General features: G+C 38.9%; 1 protein-coding gene across 1 annotated transcript in view; it reads right to left on the reverse strand.

Moving 5' to 3' along the window:
* Slc25a21 (solute carrier family 25 member 21) overlaps positions 1–19,201 on the reverse strand; it is a 463,351-nt gene that overhangs the window by 194,808 nt on the left and 249,342 nt on the right. The window contains exon 2 of the mRNA XM_021202516.2: positions 6,227–6,275. Coding sequence (XP_021058175.1) covers positions 6,227–6,275 — 49 coding nt within the window. The remainder of the gene's footprint in view (positions 1–6,226; positions 6,276–19,201) is intronic.

Consider the following 19,201-nt stretch of genomic DNA (forward strand, 5'->3'; position numbering starts at 1 on the left):
GAGTGCATTTTTACCAAGGAGAGTGGAGAGTATATGTATCATGAATGATACTTAAAAATGATAAGATAGGGCAGCGTGCTGAATTATTTCCTTAATCTCTTCTATTCCACCATCTCTGTCTCTGTAAATGACTAGCAAACCAACACATGCATGGGCATGCAGGTGCATAATTCCTATTACCACCTTCATCGGATATGACCTCTCTCTCCCTCCCTCTCTCCCTCCAAACCTCCTCACTCCTTCTCTTCCTCTCTATCTGTCTAACTCTCTGCTAAAGATACAAAGTATATTAAATTTAGAGCCTCCCCACTTTAGTATAACTTCTCCAGGGCTAATTATATCCACAGAGACTCTGTTTCCAAAGGTTACCTTTGGAGATTCCAAAGGACATGAACTGTGGCAGAAGCACGATTGAAGCCAATGCCAGGATGAGTGGAACATTTAGAAATGTGTGAGCGGATTTTAAAAGAAGCAGCTAAAGCCAATGTGTTTTCACATCTGAGAGGGGGAACTAGTAAGTGTAAGTCGGTGATGTTTCTTTGCATACGGCTGGGAATGGACATGAGTGTCTACAGCATCTTGACACGTATGTCCTCGAAATCAAATAGGATGATCATATGTCTACTGCTGTTGGCTAGGTATGGTCAAATGAGTAGATCTGAACCATAATTCTCAGCAGAAACAAGAGACCATAGGGCTGTCCACTTTCTGCCATGTAGAAAGGAAATCACAGTGGAGTGGAGGTTCCGCCAGCCTGAATGACTTCAGCAAACACCGTGCACCATTATTACGTCCTAAATGGGGTCCATCTCCCAAATCCATGTGTGTAAATCCTGACTTCTCCAAGGTGTGAAGTGGTGGGTCCTGGAGGTGAGTAGTTGGAGGCCCTCATGAATGGGGTTAGTGTCCCTATAACAGTGACTCCAGGTGGTATCTTGCTTCTTCCACTACGTGAGAACCCAGTGAGAAGATGCTGTCTGTGAATGGGGAAAGAGGCCCCTTCCAGAGGACAGCTATGGAACCTGTAGGGAAAAGAAACTGGTAGAAGCCAGGTCCCATAACTGGAAATTTTCTTTTGATTACAAGGATTCAGTTTATGGTATTAAATTATAGCAGCTGAAATGGACTATGGCATCTATTCATATTGCACATGAGGTGGGGATTAGAAAAAGATTCTGTGCTGTAATCTCTTGAGATTCAGGCCTGTTAGAACCTAACCTATCTTGGCTGACACAAGAGTATTATTTAAATTTGATACAATGAACACTTATTGTTTTGATGAATCAAAAAGTGAATGAGACTAACTTAGGAAATGAGACAGGAGGCCACTGAACACTGGCTGATCTGGCAGGCTGCGTTGTAATGGTGTGTTCTCTATGGGTAGCGAACTCTGTGTTGTTACAGGCATTGGGCAGAAGTATTCATGCCTATGTTGTTCTCAGCATTTCTGCACCTCCTTTAGGTAGCCTGGTTTGAAGATTGGTGCACTGAGTTAATCTTTACCTGTGGATATGGCTTCCTTCCTTCCTGTAATATCTCATGTACCAGAGGAAAGTCAAATAAAAGGGTTTACTTTGTGACATCTAGTCTCTTCTTTCTGACTTCCACTGTGTCTCATCCTTTCCTTGGCTGAAGAACAGAGGATGATAAACACTTATTTCCAATTATTCAAAAATATATTTTTCTTCTCTGTAAATAATTCTGTGTCACTTGGTATGAATTTATTCCTATTTCAAACTGTTTTGTGCTATATTATGAATTGCCTTGGAGAAATCATTATAAAGAATGAGTCCTTTTGATTGTCCAAACTGGTTCTAGTGGATTGACTTCAGACTTTTTCCTGTTGAAACATTCTGAATGCCTCATGCATCTGCTTGTGAATATACCTTAGTTGCTGGTTTTTAAATTCCCAATAGAAATAGTCATTTTATGTATAATTAATTTGTTTATTTTCATACCTGGATGATGATTTTCACCTGTTTTTTTGTTGATAACAATTTTTTTATATAATCACTATCAGGAAATGTGGCCACATTATGTTGAAAAAAAAAACCTCGTGATAAAATAAACTTTTTGGACGTTTTTTAATTGGTGAAAGACCCTTACAAATGTCACCAGAGACTGAATGAAAAGTACATATTTTGAAGCTGCCACACTTATTAACTAAGAACTTGTATCTAAATTTAACCTGAGGAAATAACACATAATTTAAAATAAAGATATAATGTAATCATCCAAATCCTTTACTTCCTATACCTCATAGGTTAGATTAAAAGTAGAAGTAGCCTAGGTTCAGTCACTGATTTTTGTAGCAAGCGTACCTCATAGTTAGATCTCTGTACTTTTATTAGAAAAAAAAATACACAGTAATCTTAAGAAGGCATTCTAACTGAAAACGTTGTCAGTAAATGTTTCCAAAAGATAGCTTTGAGAGTCTTCATGCACAGACCACATTCGCTCACGAGGTTTCTATGTAGTGTTCCAATTTTCCTTTCTAATTTTTAATTCCTAAAACACTTTTATGGAAAAAGAAAGTCATATCTTACACTTTAAGAAAGGAACTCATCAGCCGGGCGTGGTGGCGCACGCCTTTAATCCCAGCACTCAGGAGGCAGAGGCAGGCGGATTTCTGAGTTCGAGGCCAGCCTGGTCTATAGAGTGAGTTCCAGGACAGCCAGGGCTATACAGAGAAATCCTGTCTCAAAAAACCAAAAAAAAAAAAAAAAAAAAAAAAGGGGAACTTTTTCAGACCATAACACTGAAGAGCCCAGCAATTTTACCTGTTCCTGCCCGTTGGCTATGTTGTTAGTGGCTGAGTGGTTAAGTCTCTCACATAGTCCATTTCACTTGCAAAAGAAGTTCTACATATATTAGTCTTAGTCTATAAATAAGGCACTCATTCGGTATAACTTCTGCTATCACAAAGGTAAACTGCCATTTATCATTCAACTCTTTTGGGACACCTGCAAGGGTGGTGCTGTGCCTCTCTCTTTAAGATAGGCAAGGGCATGTAACCAATCCCAATTAATAACTGTTATTTTTATAAGAATATTGATATATAGCAAAGAACATGTAAGGCACAAGTTACTTGGTAAATGTATTTCAAGCAATGTATAATTCAAATCCAGCCAAAGGAAACATGGTAACTCTTCATAGAATTGGAGACTCTTAAAAGTATGTTTATCCTGGAACCTGCAGTAAGATACTGAGTATTCACTGTTGAGCGGATGATCGAAGACTGTGGGAATGATGGAATGATCATAATTTTAGTGTCATGTATTAGATTGTTCTTACTGTTCTAAGCTTAAGGAAACTGCTTTATAAAAAAGAAAATCTATTACTCAGCAAGACTAGCAGTAACATCTTGGCGTTTCATAGTTGGTTAGAGGAATCTAAGGAGAAAAGAGCAGTAGGTTTTGCCTTTTCTTTCAACCCCCCCCCACACACACACCCCCGGGAGATGGTGTAGAGGACAACGTCCCTCGTTTGAGGATAATCTGTGATTTTCCTCTTTTGCTTTGAAGCTATTGAACCTTTGCATTCTGCCCAAACTCAAACCACCAATGTAGTAATATCTGAATGCTGACTGTGGGAGGTGACAGGTTCACATGGAGTCACCTTGACAGAATCAAGGACTACACAAGGAAAATAAGAGACTCTGGAGCTTTTCTGCCTGAGAGTGCCGTGTTTTCAAGCTGGGAAAGAGGGCTTGCAGTAAGAACGGAGTAGGTTGCAGCCTTGGTCTTGAACTTCCTAGCTTCCCAACATATGGGAACTAAATGGCTTGTGGTTAATCTGTGCTATTATTTTCATGTAAAAATCACTTTCTTCTGTTTTCATCATCGACCACTCTTAAAGTCTGGCAAGACTGCTCAGGAGTGATGACACTTGCTACCAAGGCTGATGACCGGACTCTGATTTATGGACTTCACAGAGTAGAAAGAGAACTCAATCCCATAAGTTGTTCACTGAGTCTAATAACTGTGTCTAAAAAGTGTGCCATGGAAGGCACATGACAAGCACACGCACATTTACGTACATATACATTCATTAAATTAATCCATCCCATATACAACCACCAAACCCAGACATTATCGTGGATGCCAACAAGAGCTTGCTGACTGGAGCCTGATATAGCTGTCTCCTGAGAGGCTCTACCAGTGCCTGACAAATACAGAAGTGGATGCTCACAGCCATCCATTGGACTAAGAACAGGATCCCCAATGAAGGAGCTAGAGAAAGGACCCAAGGATCTGAAGGGGTTTGTAGCCCCCTAGGAGGAACAACATTATGAACTAAACAGTACCCCCAGAGCTCCCTGGAACTAAACTACCAACCAAAGAATACACAAGGTGGGACTCATGGCTCTAGCTGAATATGTAGCAGAGGCCTAGTCAGTCATCAATGGGAGAAGAGGCCCTTGGTCCTATGAAAGTTCTATGCCCCAGTGTATAGGGGAATGCCAGGACCAAGAAGCAGGAAGTGGGAGTGGGTGGGTTGAAGAGTAGGGGGAGGGGAAAGGGGATAGTGGGTTTTCAGGGGGGAAACCAGGAAAGGGGATAATATTTGAAATGTAAATAAAGAAAACATCTAAGAAAAAAAGTTAGGAAAATTTAAATTGAGGCCTCTTTAGGTAAATTAAATATAATGTCGATCAAATGATAATCTGACTCACCAAGTAATTCCTAACCGAGGAAGCAATGATTTGTTCAACCACAGAATTAGTGTTGCAACATTTGCTAGTAGGCTACAACATAAGCTGCTGTTGTTCTTAGCGTTAGCAATCGGGTACGTCCATGGACATCTAAATGTGATGCCACAAAAATCACGCATCTTTACAGCCAGCTTTCTAGGGATCCAGCGACTAGACATGTCAGCTCTAACTGCCTAAGAGGTGACACTGTCACTCCTGTTGCACATCCTGCACATATGCCAGTGTCCCAATAAAAATTACATTCTCCCTGTCCACTCTCTCTGCTTTCCTCTCTCACAGAGGCTGCCTCGTTATTCCCCACCCCAAAAAGCGTCCCACGTGAGCATGGTGCTGTTTTTATCAGGGGCTTAGCCCTATCACTAAGGTTTTATATAATGCAAATATAGGGAAACATTTATTATACACTAAAATCTTCTAATTTCAAAAAAATAAAGTTCAATAATTTAGCCAGATTTTAAGCTTATAAACATAAAAATTCCCCCCCCCCCAGGAAAAAGGTTACCAATTGGTTATTCAAAACATAAACACAGGGGCTGGTGAGATTGCTCAGCGGGTAAGAGCACCCTACTGCTCTTCCAAAGGTACAGAGTTCAAATCCCAGCAACCACATGGTGGCTCACAACCATCCTTAATAAGATCTGACTTCCTCTTCTGGAGAGTGTCTGAAGACAACTACTGTGTACTTACATATAATAAATAAATCTTAAAAAAAAAAAACATAAACACAAGTGAAATTATGCGCGGGGGGGGAGAGAACGACCAATAATAATTAAAGAAAAAAAAGAGTCCCTGAATATGAAAGTGAACACGTGAGGAATACATACATGGAAGAGTTTGGAGGGAGAAAATAAAGGGGAAATGACATATTACAAGTCCAAATAAACAAATGAATAAATAAAGACCCTGTGCCCACCCCACCCCCATCCCTGGCCCCACTGTGGTCAGATTAAACTTTACAGTTTTGTTATTTTTTGGTTTTGCTTTTATTTTGTTTTTATTCCTGGTAGATAGGTTTAATACAATGGCCTAGGTTTTCTCCTTCCTAAAGCATCTTCATGGAAATACAGCATTTTGCATTGGCAAAGAGTTCTAGGAAAAAATTCTTTAGCTGTCATTTACAAAGCTCACCTGAAATAAAAATGCTGACTATTAGACATCAATCTATTATGCACAATGCCAAATGAAAAGCTTCTGTCATCGTTCTCTAGATAACATCAAGTTTTTACACCAATTTGATGAATTAACCTCATGTAGCAGTGCATCACAAATCATACCTTCCAATTGGCATGTGACAGCCGAAAGCGCTATGTACCTCCCAACGACCTTTCTCCAAAGATGCCTCTCACTGTTGACATTTTATCTGTCAAGTGGTACTTTCTTTGAAAAGCAAATTTAGATGCCATTACAGGGAGAAGCTACCGGCCTGGGACAAGTTCTAGCATTTAGTGTTCTGACAGATCTTAACTTGGCTATCAGCCAAGGTCAATAAAACTTGTTCATGCAAAACCTTACCTGGTTTTCACCACATCGAGAGGATGCATCAGGCAAATTTCTACAAGACCTGAAAGATAGTAAAGAAAATGTCAATGAACACACAGACACCTATTGATTCCTAAAAATCAAGATTAAGACAAAGATTTTAGGTGGAGGTGGATTGGATCTCAGGGAGAAGGGGGATGGTGGGGAGCTGGGAGGAAGGGAAGGAGGGGAAATTGTGGTTGGATGTATTGTATGATAGAAGGATCTATTTTCAGTCATTAAAAAAAAAGAATTTAAAACATTGGACAGAACAGCTAGTTCTGTCTACTAGAAGTAGCTAGTTATCAAGTAATTTATTTCAATGAGACAAAGATGTGACCAAGTATTTTCTTTTAACTCAGGCAAGGAGGTAGGGCTACAGGTAAAGAGGAAAACACATAATCACACAAAATTATAAATAATTAAACAGAAATTCTGTATCCCAACCCAGGGGCAGATAAGTATAAGGAGAGAGAGAAGAAAAGGGAAGAGTCTGGGTTCTCCCAGTGACTTGGAAAAACTTAAGGCTTCAGTCTAACATCCACAAAATAAGGATGACTGTGACTCTTATTTGATAAGGCAGTTATTAGATCCCATTAGCTTAATAAAGGACATACATCAAATTGACATTGTGTACGACAGTTTTATAGACAAGGTGATTGAAGTTGGAGCATGCAAGATTAAATAACTTTCCTAAGATGCCATGAATAGCAAAGCTTTTGTTCAGTGTGTGTGTGTGTGTGTGTGTGTGTGTGTGTGTGNNNGCGCGNGTGTGTGTGTGTGTGTGTGTGTGTGTGTGTGTGTGTGTGTGTGCGCGTGTGTGTGTGTGTGTGTGTGTGTGTGTGTGTGTGTGTGTGGCGGTGCTGGTGGTGGTTAGAGAGCAATTTACATGAGCCAGTTTTCTCTTTGCACTATGTGGGTTGGAATCCAACCTAGTTCTTCAGGCTTTGGTCCTCACACTCTGAGCTGTATTCATGGTTCAGTTTCTAATAAAAGAAAAAAATTAAATAAATAAATAAACTGATGCCTCTTGGGTTAAATGAGTCTTCCCTAGAGGTATCAGGAAATTCTGATTGACTCTTACTTCCAGATGAATGCAAACTCTCAAGCAAATCTAGGTGTGTGGAGGATCATACAAGTTGTCCAGCTGCACCAACACTTTCTTAACTAATTGATCTTTGTTAATAAAGATAAATCCTTACATTTTTATACATGTAAACTCTATATATTCCTGTGTACAAATATGGGATGGGATGGGAATCTAAATCACAGCCAAACTAAAATTGAGTTAGTTTGCAAATGTGGTAAACGTACCTGGCATAAGAAGCTACCTACGAATACTATAATTTCATGTGGCCTCTTGGAAAGTGAACTTAATATTTATAACTTAATATTTATAACTTAATATTTATAACCCTTACTTACACAGACTGGTGATGCTTACCAACACTTAGCTGTACATGCCCATGAGAACATATGCCAATCGGTCATCACTACACAGAAGTGCCAAGTGCCGGGTAAACTGACTGATGTGATTATTGTTACTGTAGTGCTTATAAATATTACAGCTATTTTTATAGATGCCAAGCTGTAAAATTACTTAAACCACTACTGTTGGTAATACATTATTATCCTGATAATTTATAAACTAGCAGTTTCTCCACAAGACAAGACTTTTCTTCTACAGTTTCATTTGCAAGAAGTTATGTGTTCTTCAAGTGGGTAATAGTTAGGGTCATGGGCTTTTAACAATCATGGTTTCCCAAAGAAGGGAAAGACACAAAGAAGCAGGGCTGGCTGGGTTATGAGGAACAGCAACCAGGCCTCTGGAGCAAGCCTTTATCTTTATTAATAAGTTGAATTGCTCAGGAAAGTACTGGTGCATCTTGTCATGTTCCCATAGAATTATCCTTGCTTAGAAATTTACATTCATCTGGAAGAATGAAGTAACCAGAATTGTTTCCTTGGTTCCTCTAAGGAACAGTCATTTTCCATGAGATTATTAGTTCCCTATCAGTAAATGGAAAGAGTAAATGGTCTGGAATTAATTCAAGATCTAAAACTCCATGCCCCCTTATTCTTAAATTCAACACACATTCGTTTAACATACATTTCAAAATTGAGGTTTGTTAATTAGCATAAAGCCAGAGTCCAGTGAGCAAAATTGTCCCTGGAAACTCAACCTTAAAGACAGCATTGGTGCCAAGGACCACCACAGTCATCAGTTAAGTCAGGTTCTACAAACAAGACACTCGGGATTGCTTACCAAAGCCTGCACACAATGCCTCTCTTACTCTTTTGACATTAGAGGCAAGAAAAATAATACAGAACAGCACCATATGGTATATCACCCAAAATGTTTACTAAAATAACCAACAGCACCAACCACCAATTAAAATTAATAGCACAACATGGGAAATAAGTTTACATGAATATAAAGCCATTTTCTTATTTGAAAAATTGTTCTACTTTCCCATAGACTATATGTTATAATTTTGTAGTTAAGCTATTTTCTAATCTCTAGATTTCATCAAAGTTCCATGTATTCAGCCAGAAATTTCATATTGGTTGCCTCCTGTGTGTTCAGTATTGAGGACTAGGCCTAGCAAAGAGAACAAACATGTAAGAACAAATAATGATACACAGGAGGAGGCATGGAACTGAGTTGACAGCTTAGTTAACAAGGTCTGGGGTTAGTTAAATGTTCAATTAAAAATTAAAAAGAAGTATCCATCTTCTGCTACATATGCAGCTAAAGACATGAGCGCTGGGGGTACTGGTTAGTTCATATTGTTGTTCCACCTATAGGGTTGCAGACCCCTTCAGCCCCTTGGGTACTTTCTCTAGCTCCTCCATTGGGGGCCCTGTGTTCCATCCAATAGCTGACTGTAAGCATCCACTTCTGTGTTTGCCAGGCACTGGCATTGTCTCACAAGAGACAGCTATATCAGGGTCCTTTCAGCAAAATCTTGCTGGTGTATGCAATAGTGTCTGCGTTTGTTGGCTGATTATGGGATGGACCCCCAGGTGGGGCAGTTTCTGGATGGTCCATCCTTTTGTCTCTGCCCCAAACTTTGTCTCTGTAATTCCTTCCATGGGTGTTTTGTTCCCAATTCTAAGAAGGGGTGAAGTGTTCACACTTTGGTCTTCGTTCTAACCAGTAACCCCAGAGCTCGTGTCTCTAGCTGCATATGTAGCAGAAGATGGCCTAATCGGCCATCATTGGGAAGAAAGACCCCTTAGTCTTGCAAACTTTACATGCCCCTGTACAGGGGAACACCAGGGCCAAGAAGTGGGAGTGGGTGGGTAAGGGAGCAGGGGGGGGGAGGGTATAGGGGACTTTGGGGATAGCATTTGAAATGTAAATGAAGTAAATACCTAATAAAAAATTGGAAAAAAAAAAAAGAAGTATCCAGGCTTGGTGCTCCATCCCTTTAATCCAAGCACTCAGGAAACAGAGTGAGGTGCATCTTAGTGGGTTTGAGGCCAACATAGACTACATATGAGTTCAAGGCTAGTTAGGCCTACATAGCGACACTCTTTCAAAAGAAAAGAAAAAGAAAAAGAAAGAGAGAAAGAGCGAGAGAGAAAAAGAGAGAGGGAGAAGGAACAAAGGAAGAAAGAAACAAAGAATGCAAAAGAGCCTAGATAAACTAAAATATATATTTCCAAATACTTTTTGTAAGAATCCTAAAAAGATTGATCACAACAAGCAAAAAGGATTAGTATTAAATGCATCAGTAGTCAGTAAGAATGTTTTGTGAATCTAGATACAAAAGTTAAGAAGCAGTGTAAACCAACAATGTAAATTTTGCATTTTTAACTGTTTTCAATATTATTTTAACTGTTTTACACCCTTGGCAGATTCACAATACCTTAATGGATGTGACTACTTCTCTATGATTTAAATGAAATTCCAGTGGATTCTGAAGGACATGGACATGGTTAGCACTAACATGGACAGAACACTAACCAAGGCAATGTTGGTGAAGCAGATGTTTATCTAGCTTACAGGTCCATCACTGAAGGATGCTAAGGCAAGAACTCCTGCAGATGAAGAAACCAAAGCAGAAATCTTGAAGGAATGCTGCTTACTGGCATGCTCCAATTGGTTTCTCAGCAAATGTTTATAGTCCAGGTCCACCTGTCTTGAGAAGGTATTACACATACTGCACTGGGCTTTTCTCCATCAATTGAAAATGAAGAAAATGACCAGCAAATCTGAACTATATATCCACTAATAATTTGGCAATGACGGATTCAGTGATGTCTTTTATACTAATATTGGGGGAAGAGGGATTTACCTCTAAGTAAAGTTGTTCTTGTTATTAATCATTTTCTGACTTTAACTTTAGAAATAGTAAAAGTTCCCATTTCAAGGGCAAATACTGGCAAATTACTCTCTAAAGGAATTGTTTTTCCCTTTAAATAAGTTCAAGTTGTTTGTTTTTTTCTGAACTATTTTGTAAAAGGCAGAAAATAGACACATGGAAAACAGATAAGTTTCTAATGGGATTTCAATGTTATTTTGGTGTGTTTGTGACCAGTAAACTTGTTTCTTACTATAAAGGTATTACCTCTATACAACTGTACAGGACTTCGCAGAAAATCAGAAGATGCAAAGAGAGAATGGGCCCTGTCTTAACAGAGGATGCCTCACACTCCTAACTGTGATCACAGACAAGAAATATTTTTCAAAGTGCTCTGTAGATTTTTTTGAGGAACGTTTTATGCTTGCATTTAAACTTGAAATGTATGAGCAGAATGAGAAGGTGAAGAAAATGCCCAACACAGGTGCCCACAGATCAATCTGACGGAAGCAATTCTTCAGTTGGTGTTCTATCTTTCCAGGTGTGTCAGATTGACAAGCAAGATTAACCATCACATCTGTGAACCTGTAATTTGTATTTCTAGAACAATGTTGCGTTCTTTGAGCTGGCTCAATTATTGGTCTTCGCCTAAGCCAATATTACTGAGGGAGGGTTAATATCCTCCTATAAATGCTTCTCCCAGTTCTCATCTTTTCTGAGAATCTACTGGGACAATCAATCACACACCCTCAGAGATCAGAAATCACCCCGCCCCATTCCCATCCCTCCTGCTTCTCTTCTCATCACCCTTCCTGCCTGCTGTAGAATACACATGTTGGGCTGAGACAGCCATCTTGTACAAGGTGACTTAGGGACATAGCACCCAATAGAAAAGGAAATAATATAAGGCTGTTCCTGGCAGTTTCCAAGTTCCTATTGTCTACCTCTGTATGTTTTAGAAAAAAAGAAAAAGAAAGGAAGGAAGGAAAGAAAGAAAGAAAGAAAGAAAGAAAGAAAGAAAGAAAGAAAGAAAGAAAAGAAAAGAAAAGAAAAGAAAAGAAAAGAAAAGAAAAGAAAAGAAAAGAAAAGAAAAGAAAAGAAAAGAAAAGAAAAGAAAAGAAAGAAAACCAAGTTTCTTTAAACTGAAGATGAGCTGTAGAGGACCTGCTCATGTCTACCATGGAGCCTTTTGCTGTATCTCCAACAATAGCCTGACCCTGCTTGGCATTGCATTCTGTCTCCTTGCTGAATGCTACCTGCAGGTAGACGATGCATCTGCCATATAACCTTCCCATCCTCGCAACTTTGCACAATGGCAAGCACTTGAAAAGCTCAGTAAATATTTGTTGAGTAAGTACATCAATATTGATTGGAGTCTGTGCATATATGATTATGTTAGCTAGTATTCAAAATAAAGTAAACTGGCAGCTATTTATTAGGTATTTATTTCAGTAGTTTGAGCGTCATACAAATAAGCAGGTAAGGATGGGGAAGTAGTTGTAAAACAAAATTGGATAAAGTACAGGAAGTACTTGGGTAGAGAATTGCAATAGAGTGAACATATACAGATGCTCTGCTGCTGTGTAAGTGTTGCAGGATGCACACCAATCAGTGTCTAATAAACTGGCAAGTGACTGTTGAGAGCTGAGTATGTAAAACATGCTGAAGTGGGTGCTGAAGCCCATTCTGACACAGAACCAAGGGTGGTCTTCAAAGGTCACCACAGAAGTAACACAGTGAGGAAGGCAACAGTCATGGAGCCATGTTTCAGTGACCAGTGCTGCTATTCAAATGTTTTTGGTTCTGCATCAATTATATAATAATTATATAATAATTTACTTTTTTGTCCCAAATTATAGTGGACTCTTGTCAAGGATGTATGTTATAGCAATTATAAGACTAATCATAGAAAGCACAAGCAAAGCTTCAACAATTTTAACTACTCTTGTATATTCTTTGCATTTGGGATATTCTATAAAAAAAGATATTTGTGTGTGTGTGTGTGTGTGTGTGTTACCAAGAAATTCTTACTGTTTTCACTTACTGTGCCAAGAACCATAGATAGATACCTCATGACTCGACGATGTGGCTTTTCCTCAGAGCTAGAAGCAAAAAGCCACATCCAGACCATCACTCTTCAGAGAGGAATGGACTGCTCTTACTTCCCAGGCCATTTCAATGTGCGTGCCACAGAGCAATTGACTCGCTTGCTAACCCCTCCCTGGACCTGGCCACAGAGAGGGAGTAACAGTAAGCGTGTCACTGCTTCAGCAGACAGACTACAGAACGGTCGGGGCCATCATGTTTACCCTCGTAAACCTGAAGTACAGAGACCTGAGACCGGAAGTCATCCTATGACTCCTTCCCACCCCACTCTGCCTTCACTCTGGAGCTACATAACAACATGATTCCGTGACCTTTCTTAGAGCAGGATGAAGGGACAAGGAAGACAAACTGGGTACCCCAAAAAATCCTTGAGCACGACTGATTGAAGGACAATGTTAAATGATCTTTTAGCTACCGTTATAATTTTGAATTTAAGGATATAATGTTTTTACATACTTTGGATCACAAAGTTTTACAAATTTATTCCAACTTATTTTGACTAAGTCAATTCATTATTTGTTTTCTACAATTTAGTAATATGTTCCAGTTACATAATATTAAAGTAGAAATCAATTTCAGGTGCATTAAATATGTTGAAGTAGCATTTAGCTTGCTATACTTTGGTAAATAATGGGCACAGACATAGGAACATTTGCCTTTCCATAACACACGCCTGTGCCTAGAAGTCACACAATAATGTTGAAAAGGAAGCTGAGCTATGCAGTGATACACTGCAATCACTTTCCTTTCCAGTAGTATGCCGAGTGTGGTAGTTTAATAATTTACCATACGATAATTCATGAATTCATGATAGTTTTATAAACTATGATAATACTTGCTTTGTAACTTTGACTTTTAGGTGATTGTGTTTGTATGGGAGCTGGTATGATAATTTTTATATTGCAACTCACTGAAAGAATTAACTAAAGTTAATTATTGGTTCATAACCTTTAACACTTACCAATCTTATTGAAATCTAGTCTTCCAGCAATGTTAAACATGCAGTGTTGGTGACTGCAGTCACCATTTCATGCAAATGACTTGTCCAATCCCATTTCATTGTTCTCTGTGTGGCCATTTATAACTGAAACACAATTTATTGGGGAAACAGGTGCATGCATTGTGCACTCTTGGCACCTCTGTCAAAAGTCATCTCATTATTAATGTGGAGGATTATTTATGGGCTTCTGGGCCTATTCCATAGGTCAGCTTTTATGCCTATACCATGGTGTTTTAGTTACTAGAGGTTTGGAATACATTTTAAAGTCAGGTAGTATGTGAGCCCATGCTCTTTAAGGGAAGAGAACTGATGGGTATGGAATATATATATATATATATATATATATATATATATATATATATGCATATATAGGTTATATATAAAGGATTTATTAGACTGGCTTACAGAGTGCAGTCCAGGCAGTCCAGCTATGGCTGTCTCACATCTGAGAGCCTGAGAATCCAGTAGTTGCTCAGTTTATAATGCTATTGTCTCTGCAGTCATAAGCTAGTGCTGAAGGACTGGAGGACTGGAGGATTCCTAGAAGCTACTGGTCTTCAGTCTGTGTTATAATCTAAAGAAGCTGGTTTTATATTGGTGAAGGAATAGCACAGAACAGGATAGATCGGCTTGCCAGGGAGAGGGGACAGCAAAGCTTCCTTCCATGTCTTTTCATCTGGGCTGTCACCTGAAAGTGTGGCTGAGATTTAGAGTGGGTCTTTCTGTTTCAAATGATCTGATCAAGAAAATTCCTCCCAGGCGTGCCTAGTAGTTCACGTTTTAGTTGATTCCAGATGTGGTCAAGTAGACAACCAAGATTAGCGATCATGGGTAATAACTTGCCTACCTTAATTTTTTTATATCAAATTTTCTTGGTTATCTGGGGCCTTTTATGGTTCCAGATGAATTTTAGGATTTTTGTCTATTTATCTATAAAGTGCCATTATTAGAGGCTGAACTGAAAAATTATTACTAATAGATGTCGAGCTCATGTCTTTTTTTTTTTTTTTTTTTTTTTTTTAAAGTAGGATGAGCAAGGCCTTGGTAGCTATCATTTCACTAAGCAGGAAACATCTCCCCAGTTTGGAGAGCTTCAGAACAGTGCTGAGAACCGAGCCAGTAGGCGTTCCTCCTCCGTTACCAGGGCCACCGTAAACCTCTGCTTTCCTTCTATCATGCCAAAGAATCTACTATGTCCCTTCCTTGCTGTTTTAAAATTAAATCCAAGACCCCATGTTTGTTTTCTGATATTCATGCTCTTTCAGCCGTTTACTTAACTGATTTTGTGTCATACTTTTAAATCTTAAAGTGTTAAACAATTTTAACATCTAGAGAGGATTGTGGAGGAATGGCTTCATGCTGTGCAAATTTCCAATTCAAAAATAGAACAGCTCCAGACAGAACTAGTATTTCTTTTCATCTACTCCACTAGTCAAGCAAATCATTACAGCATCCTATTTGATAGCCTGCCCAGAAAATGCGGTAGCCCCACTGGATTATAAGCAATGTGAGTCTCATAAAGGGAAATCAAATACAGTAGGCTTCCCCCCAGTAATGGCTAAGGTGCTCTAGCATTGTGGTATAGTAACTGGAACATCATGCACACTGACTTGGCCAATGAGGCAACAGATTTGGCAAGTTGGAAAGATTTTTTGAGATTATGTGTTTGGATAAACCATGTCTCCCCTCAAAGACTGTGAAGTGAAACCATACAGGTTTAGCATGAATGTGTTTTTTGTCTTCTTCTTTTTTTTTTTTTTTTTAAAGAAACTTACCCTGAGCAGTAGCTGTCAGCACATGATTGCAGGGAATACAATAGTTTCCACATTGCATTCTCTATACTGTCACAGTTGACAATCTCCCTGCCTAAGAACGGATGGAGACGTGTTTCAGAGTTAAAGACGTATGAACACATTAACCTCTAGGACTCGGAAGAGAGAAAACTTTTACAAATAAGTGATCTTTTTCCAAATCTCACTTTTAAGGCAAAAGCAGATTGAAAATTATTAAACTAATAATAATAATGTTTTTTCAAGATCTTTGTCTTTTGGTTAATTGATTTGTGCTCAATTTCAGGTCAGCACAATGTGTTTTAAATGACGGATTGATTCTTTAACAGAAGATATTTGCACTTCTTTCCCCCTTGCTCTATCCTTCCACTCTCCTGCAAATGTAACTATGGGTAATATTCCAAAAAAGCTCCATGTGCAATTAGATGCAGGCTCCACTCCCAGGAGTGTTATTCTCTTGTTGAAAGCTAAGAGCTTTACACAATATAGTTAGCAATGCAAGGAGAAAAAAAAAAAACAAGCTGTGAATTATCTGGCAGATGGTGAAATCTTTCCAGAAGTATACAAAAAAAATGGCTTTAAAGAAAATATATACTAAGAAAAAGAAAGTCCATAGTATTTTTTAATGTTCAAGTTGTCAAAATTCATCAAAACCTAGATACACAGTCAAAGGGGGCTTCAGTTCTGTGAGGCATAGAGGAGAGGGTCACTTACTGAATGAACATGAGGTCTACAGTCAGGTCTATAAACTCCTGCCCATTTCTGGGGATTTTTCTGGCCTGATGTGAACAAGAATGATAAATACATATCTAGGAGCATCTAGTTTGAGGAGAGCTACAACCAGGCCTTGTGTTGATGCCAATGGCTTCAAGTCAACATGTGTCCTCTTCACTCACGGAGGAAGCTTGACATTGGTACCAGAAAAGGATTTATATTAAAGAGATGGGCAGCTGGGCCGTGGTGGCGCCTGCCTTTAAACCCAGCACTTGGGAGACAGAGGCAGGCAGATTTCTGAGTTCCAGGCCAGCCTGGTCTACAAAGTGAGTTCCAGGACAGCCAGGGCTACACAGAGAAACCCTGTCTCAAAAAAACCAAAACAAAACAAAACAAATAAACAAACAAAAAACAAAAACAAAAAACCAAAACAAAACAAAACAAAAGCTAAAGAGATGGGCAATGTGTTATGAAGCAACGTTTTTGTTTACATGTAATCCAGAGAACTGATTATTAAACAAATTCTAGCACATTCTTGCCTAAATCTATGCTGTTGCCCAACCTGTGTTCAAATAGACTTCAAATGATTATACAGAGAGAAACGGTGCTTTTTCTAATCCTCCAATAATTCATTATCACTGCTTGCATAAGTCACAGTCATAGTATCAATCTGTAATTTATACTATTTGTTTAGCATAATTTACTCGAAATATTGTGGTCTTAAATCAAAGTTTTCATTTCTTAGGAATTTTCAAGCCGGCAATCTAAGCACCATACCTAAAATTTCTTTGCTGCACTATTATGAAGATGCTTCTAGTATTTTGACCACATAGAGACACAAATGATAGCAAGTTTCCCATTTCTCAAACAAATAATTTCCTTTCCTTTCTAAAGTGTGAGATCCTCACAGGACGAGAAAACCAGCTAGCTTGTGTTTACAGAATCTTGCTAAGAGATTTTAGGCTTTGAGGTCGTAGGCAGTTAATTCTTTCTTTCTATAAGGCACTGACCTCGATTGCCATCAAAGGAAAGGCAGACTGTAGTGGTAACAGGTTCCCTTCCTCCCAAGGAGCATGACTTGTGGTCATATACAACACGATACAGTGAATGATTTCTGGTTTTGAAACACTTACTGCCATACCCTTTCCCTAATGCTGAGCCAAGATTTTCTCCATTTCATTAATCTCACTTATCTTTATGTGTTAACTCTTAATTTTATACTTGTTGAATGACCTGGAACCAATGCTACACAACTTACTTTTGAGCTGTTATTTCAAACCAGACTCCATGCCAAGCTCCCCTGAGGTCTAGCTTACTAAGTTATTCCAGGTTATTCCAGAAACCACATGCCTGTCAAGGTCTGACTTGTGGAGGAAGAGAAAAGGCTGGTTCAGTTTTAGAGACTTCTTCCATTTACACAATCACCAATACATTAGGTTCAACTGTACAGGATTTCTACTATGCCAATTAATTTGGTTAATTTTTATTCCGTATGATCAACTCACAAAAATTAAAGCAGCTACCAACTGAACAGCATTACTTGGGCATTAAGAGTAAGCACTAAATTGTGATTAAAAACTACATGGTACTGGTACAGCGACAGACAAGTAGATCAATGGAATAGAATTGAAGATCCAGAAATGAACCCACACAGCTATGGTCACTTGATTTTTGACAAGGGAGCTAAAACTATCCAGTGGAAAAAAGACAGCATTTTCAACAAATGGTGCTGGCACAACTGGCGACAATCATGTAGAAGAATGAGAATAGATCCATTCTTATCTCCTTGTACACAGCTCAAGTCTAAGTGGATCAAAGACCTCCACATAAANCCAGAGACACTGAAATTGATAGAGGAGAAAGTGGGGAAAAACCTCGAAGATATGGGCACAGGGAAAAAATTCCTCAACAGAACAGCAATGGCTTGTGCTGTAAAATTAAGAATTGACAAATGGGACCTCATAAAATTGCAAAGCTTCTGTAAGGCAAAAGACACTATCAATAAGACAAAAAGGCCACCAACAGATTGGGAAAGGGTTTTTACTAATCCTAAATCTGACAGAGGACTAATATCCAATATATACAAAGAGCTCAAGAAGCTGGACTCCAGAAATTCAAAAAAATCCCATTAAAAAATTGGGTACAGAGCTAAATAAAGAATTCTCAACTGAGGAATATCGAATGGCTGAGAAACCCTAAAAAAATGTTCAACATCCTTAGTCATCAGGGAAATGCAAATCAAAACAACCCTGAGATTCCATCTCACACCAGCAGAATGGCTAAGATTAAAAATTCAGGTGACAGCAGATGCTGGCGAGGTTGTGGAGAAATAGAAACACTCCTCCATTGCTGGTGGGATTGCAAGCTGGTACAACCACTCTGGAAATCAGTCTGGCGGTTCCTCAGAAAATTGGACATAGTACTACCGGAGGACCCAACAATACCTCTTCTGGGCATATACCCAGAAGATCTTCCAACTGGTAATAAGGACACATGCTCCACTATGTTCATAGCAGCCTTATTTATAATAGCCAGAAGCTGGAAAGAACCCAGATGTTCCTCAATAGAGGAATGGATACAGAAACTGTGGTACATTTACACAATGGAGTACTACTCAGCTATTAAAAACAATGAATTTATGAAATTCTTGGGCAAATGGATGTATCTGGAGGATATCATCCTTAGTGAGGTAACCCAATCACAAAAGAAGTCACTAGATATGCACTCACTGATAAGTGGATATTAGCCCAGAAACTTAGAATACCCAAGATACATTATGCAAAACACAAGGAAACCAAGAAGGACGACCACTGGGTGGATACTTCATTCCTCCTTAGAATAAGGAACAAAATACTCATGAAAGGATATAGGTACAGAGACAAAATTTAGAGCTAAGATGAAAGGATGGACTATCCAGAGACTACCCCATCNGGGAATCCATCCCATCATCAGCCACCAAACCTAGATACTAATGCTCATGCCAGCAAGATTCTGCTGAAGGGACCCTGATATAGTGGCCTCTTGTGAGGCTATGCCAGTGCCTGGCAAA

The sequence above is a fragment of the Mus pahari genome, chromosome 7, assembly GCF_900095145.1.
Source record: "Mus pahari chromosome 7, PAHARI_EIJ_v1.1, whole genome shotgun sequence".
In the NCBI taxonomy this organism is placed as follows: domain Eukaryota; kingdom Metazoa; phylum Chordata; class Mammalia; order Rodentia; family Muridae; genus Mus; species Mus pahari.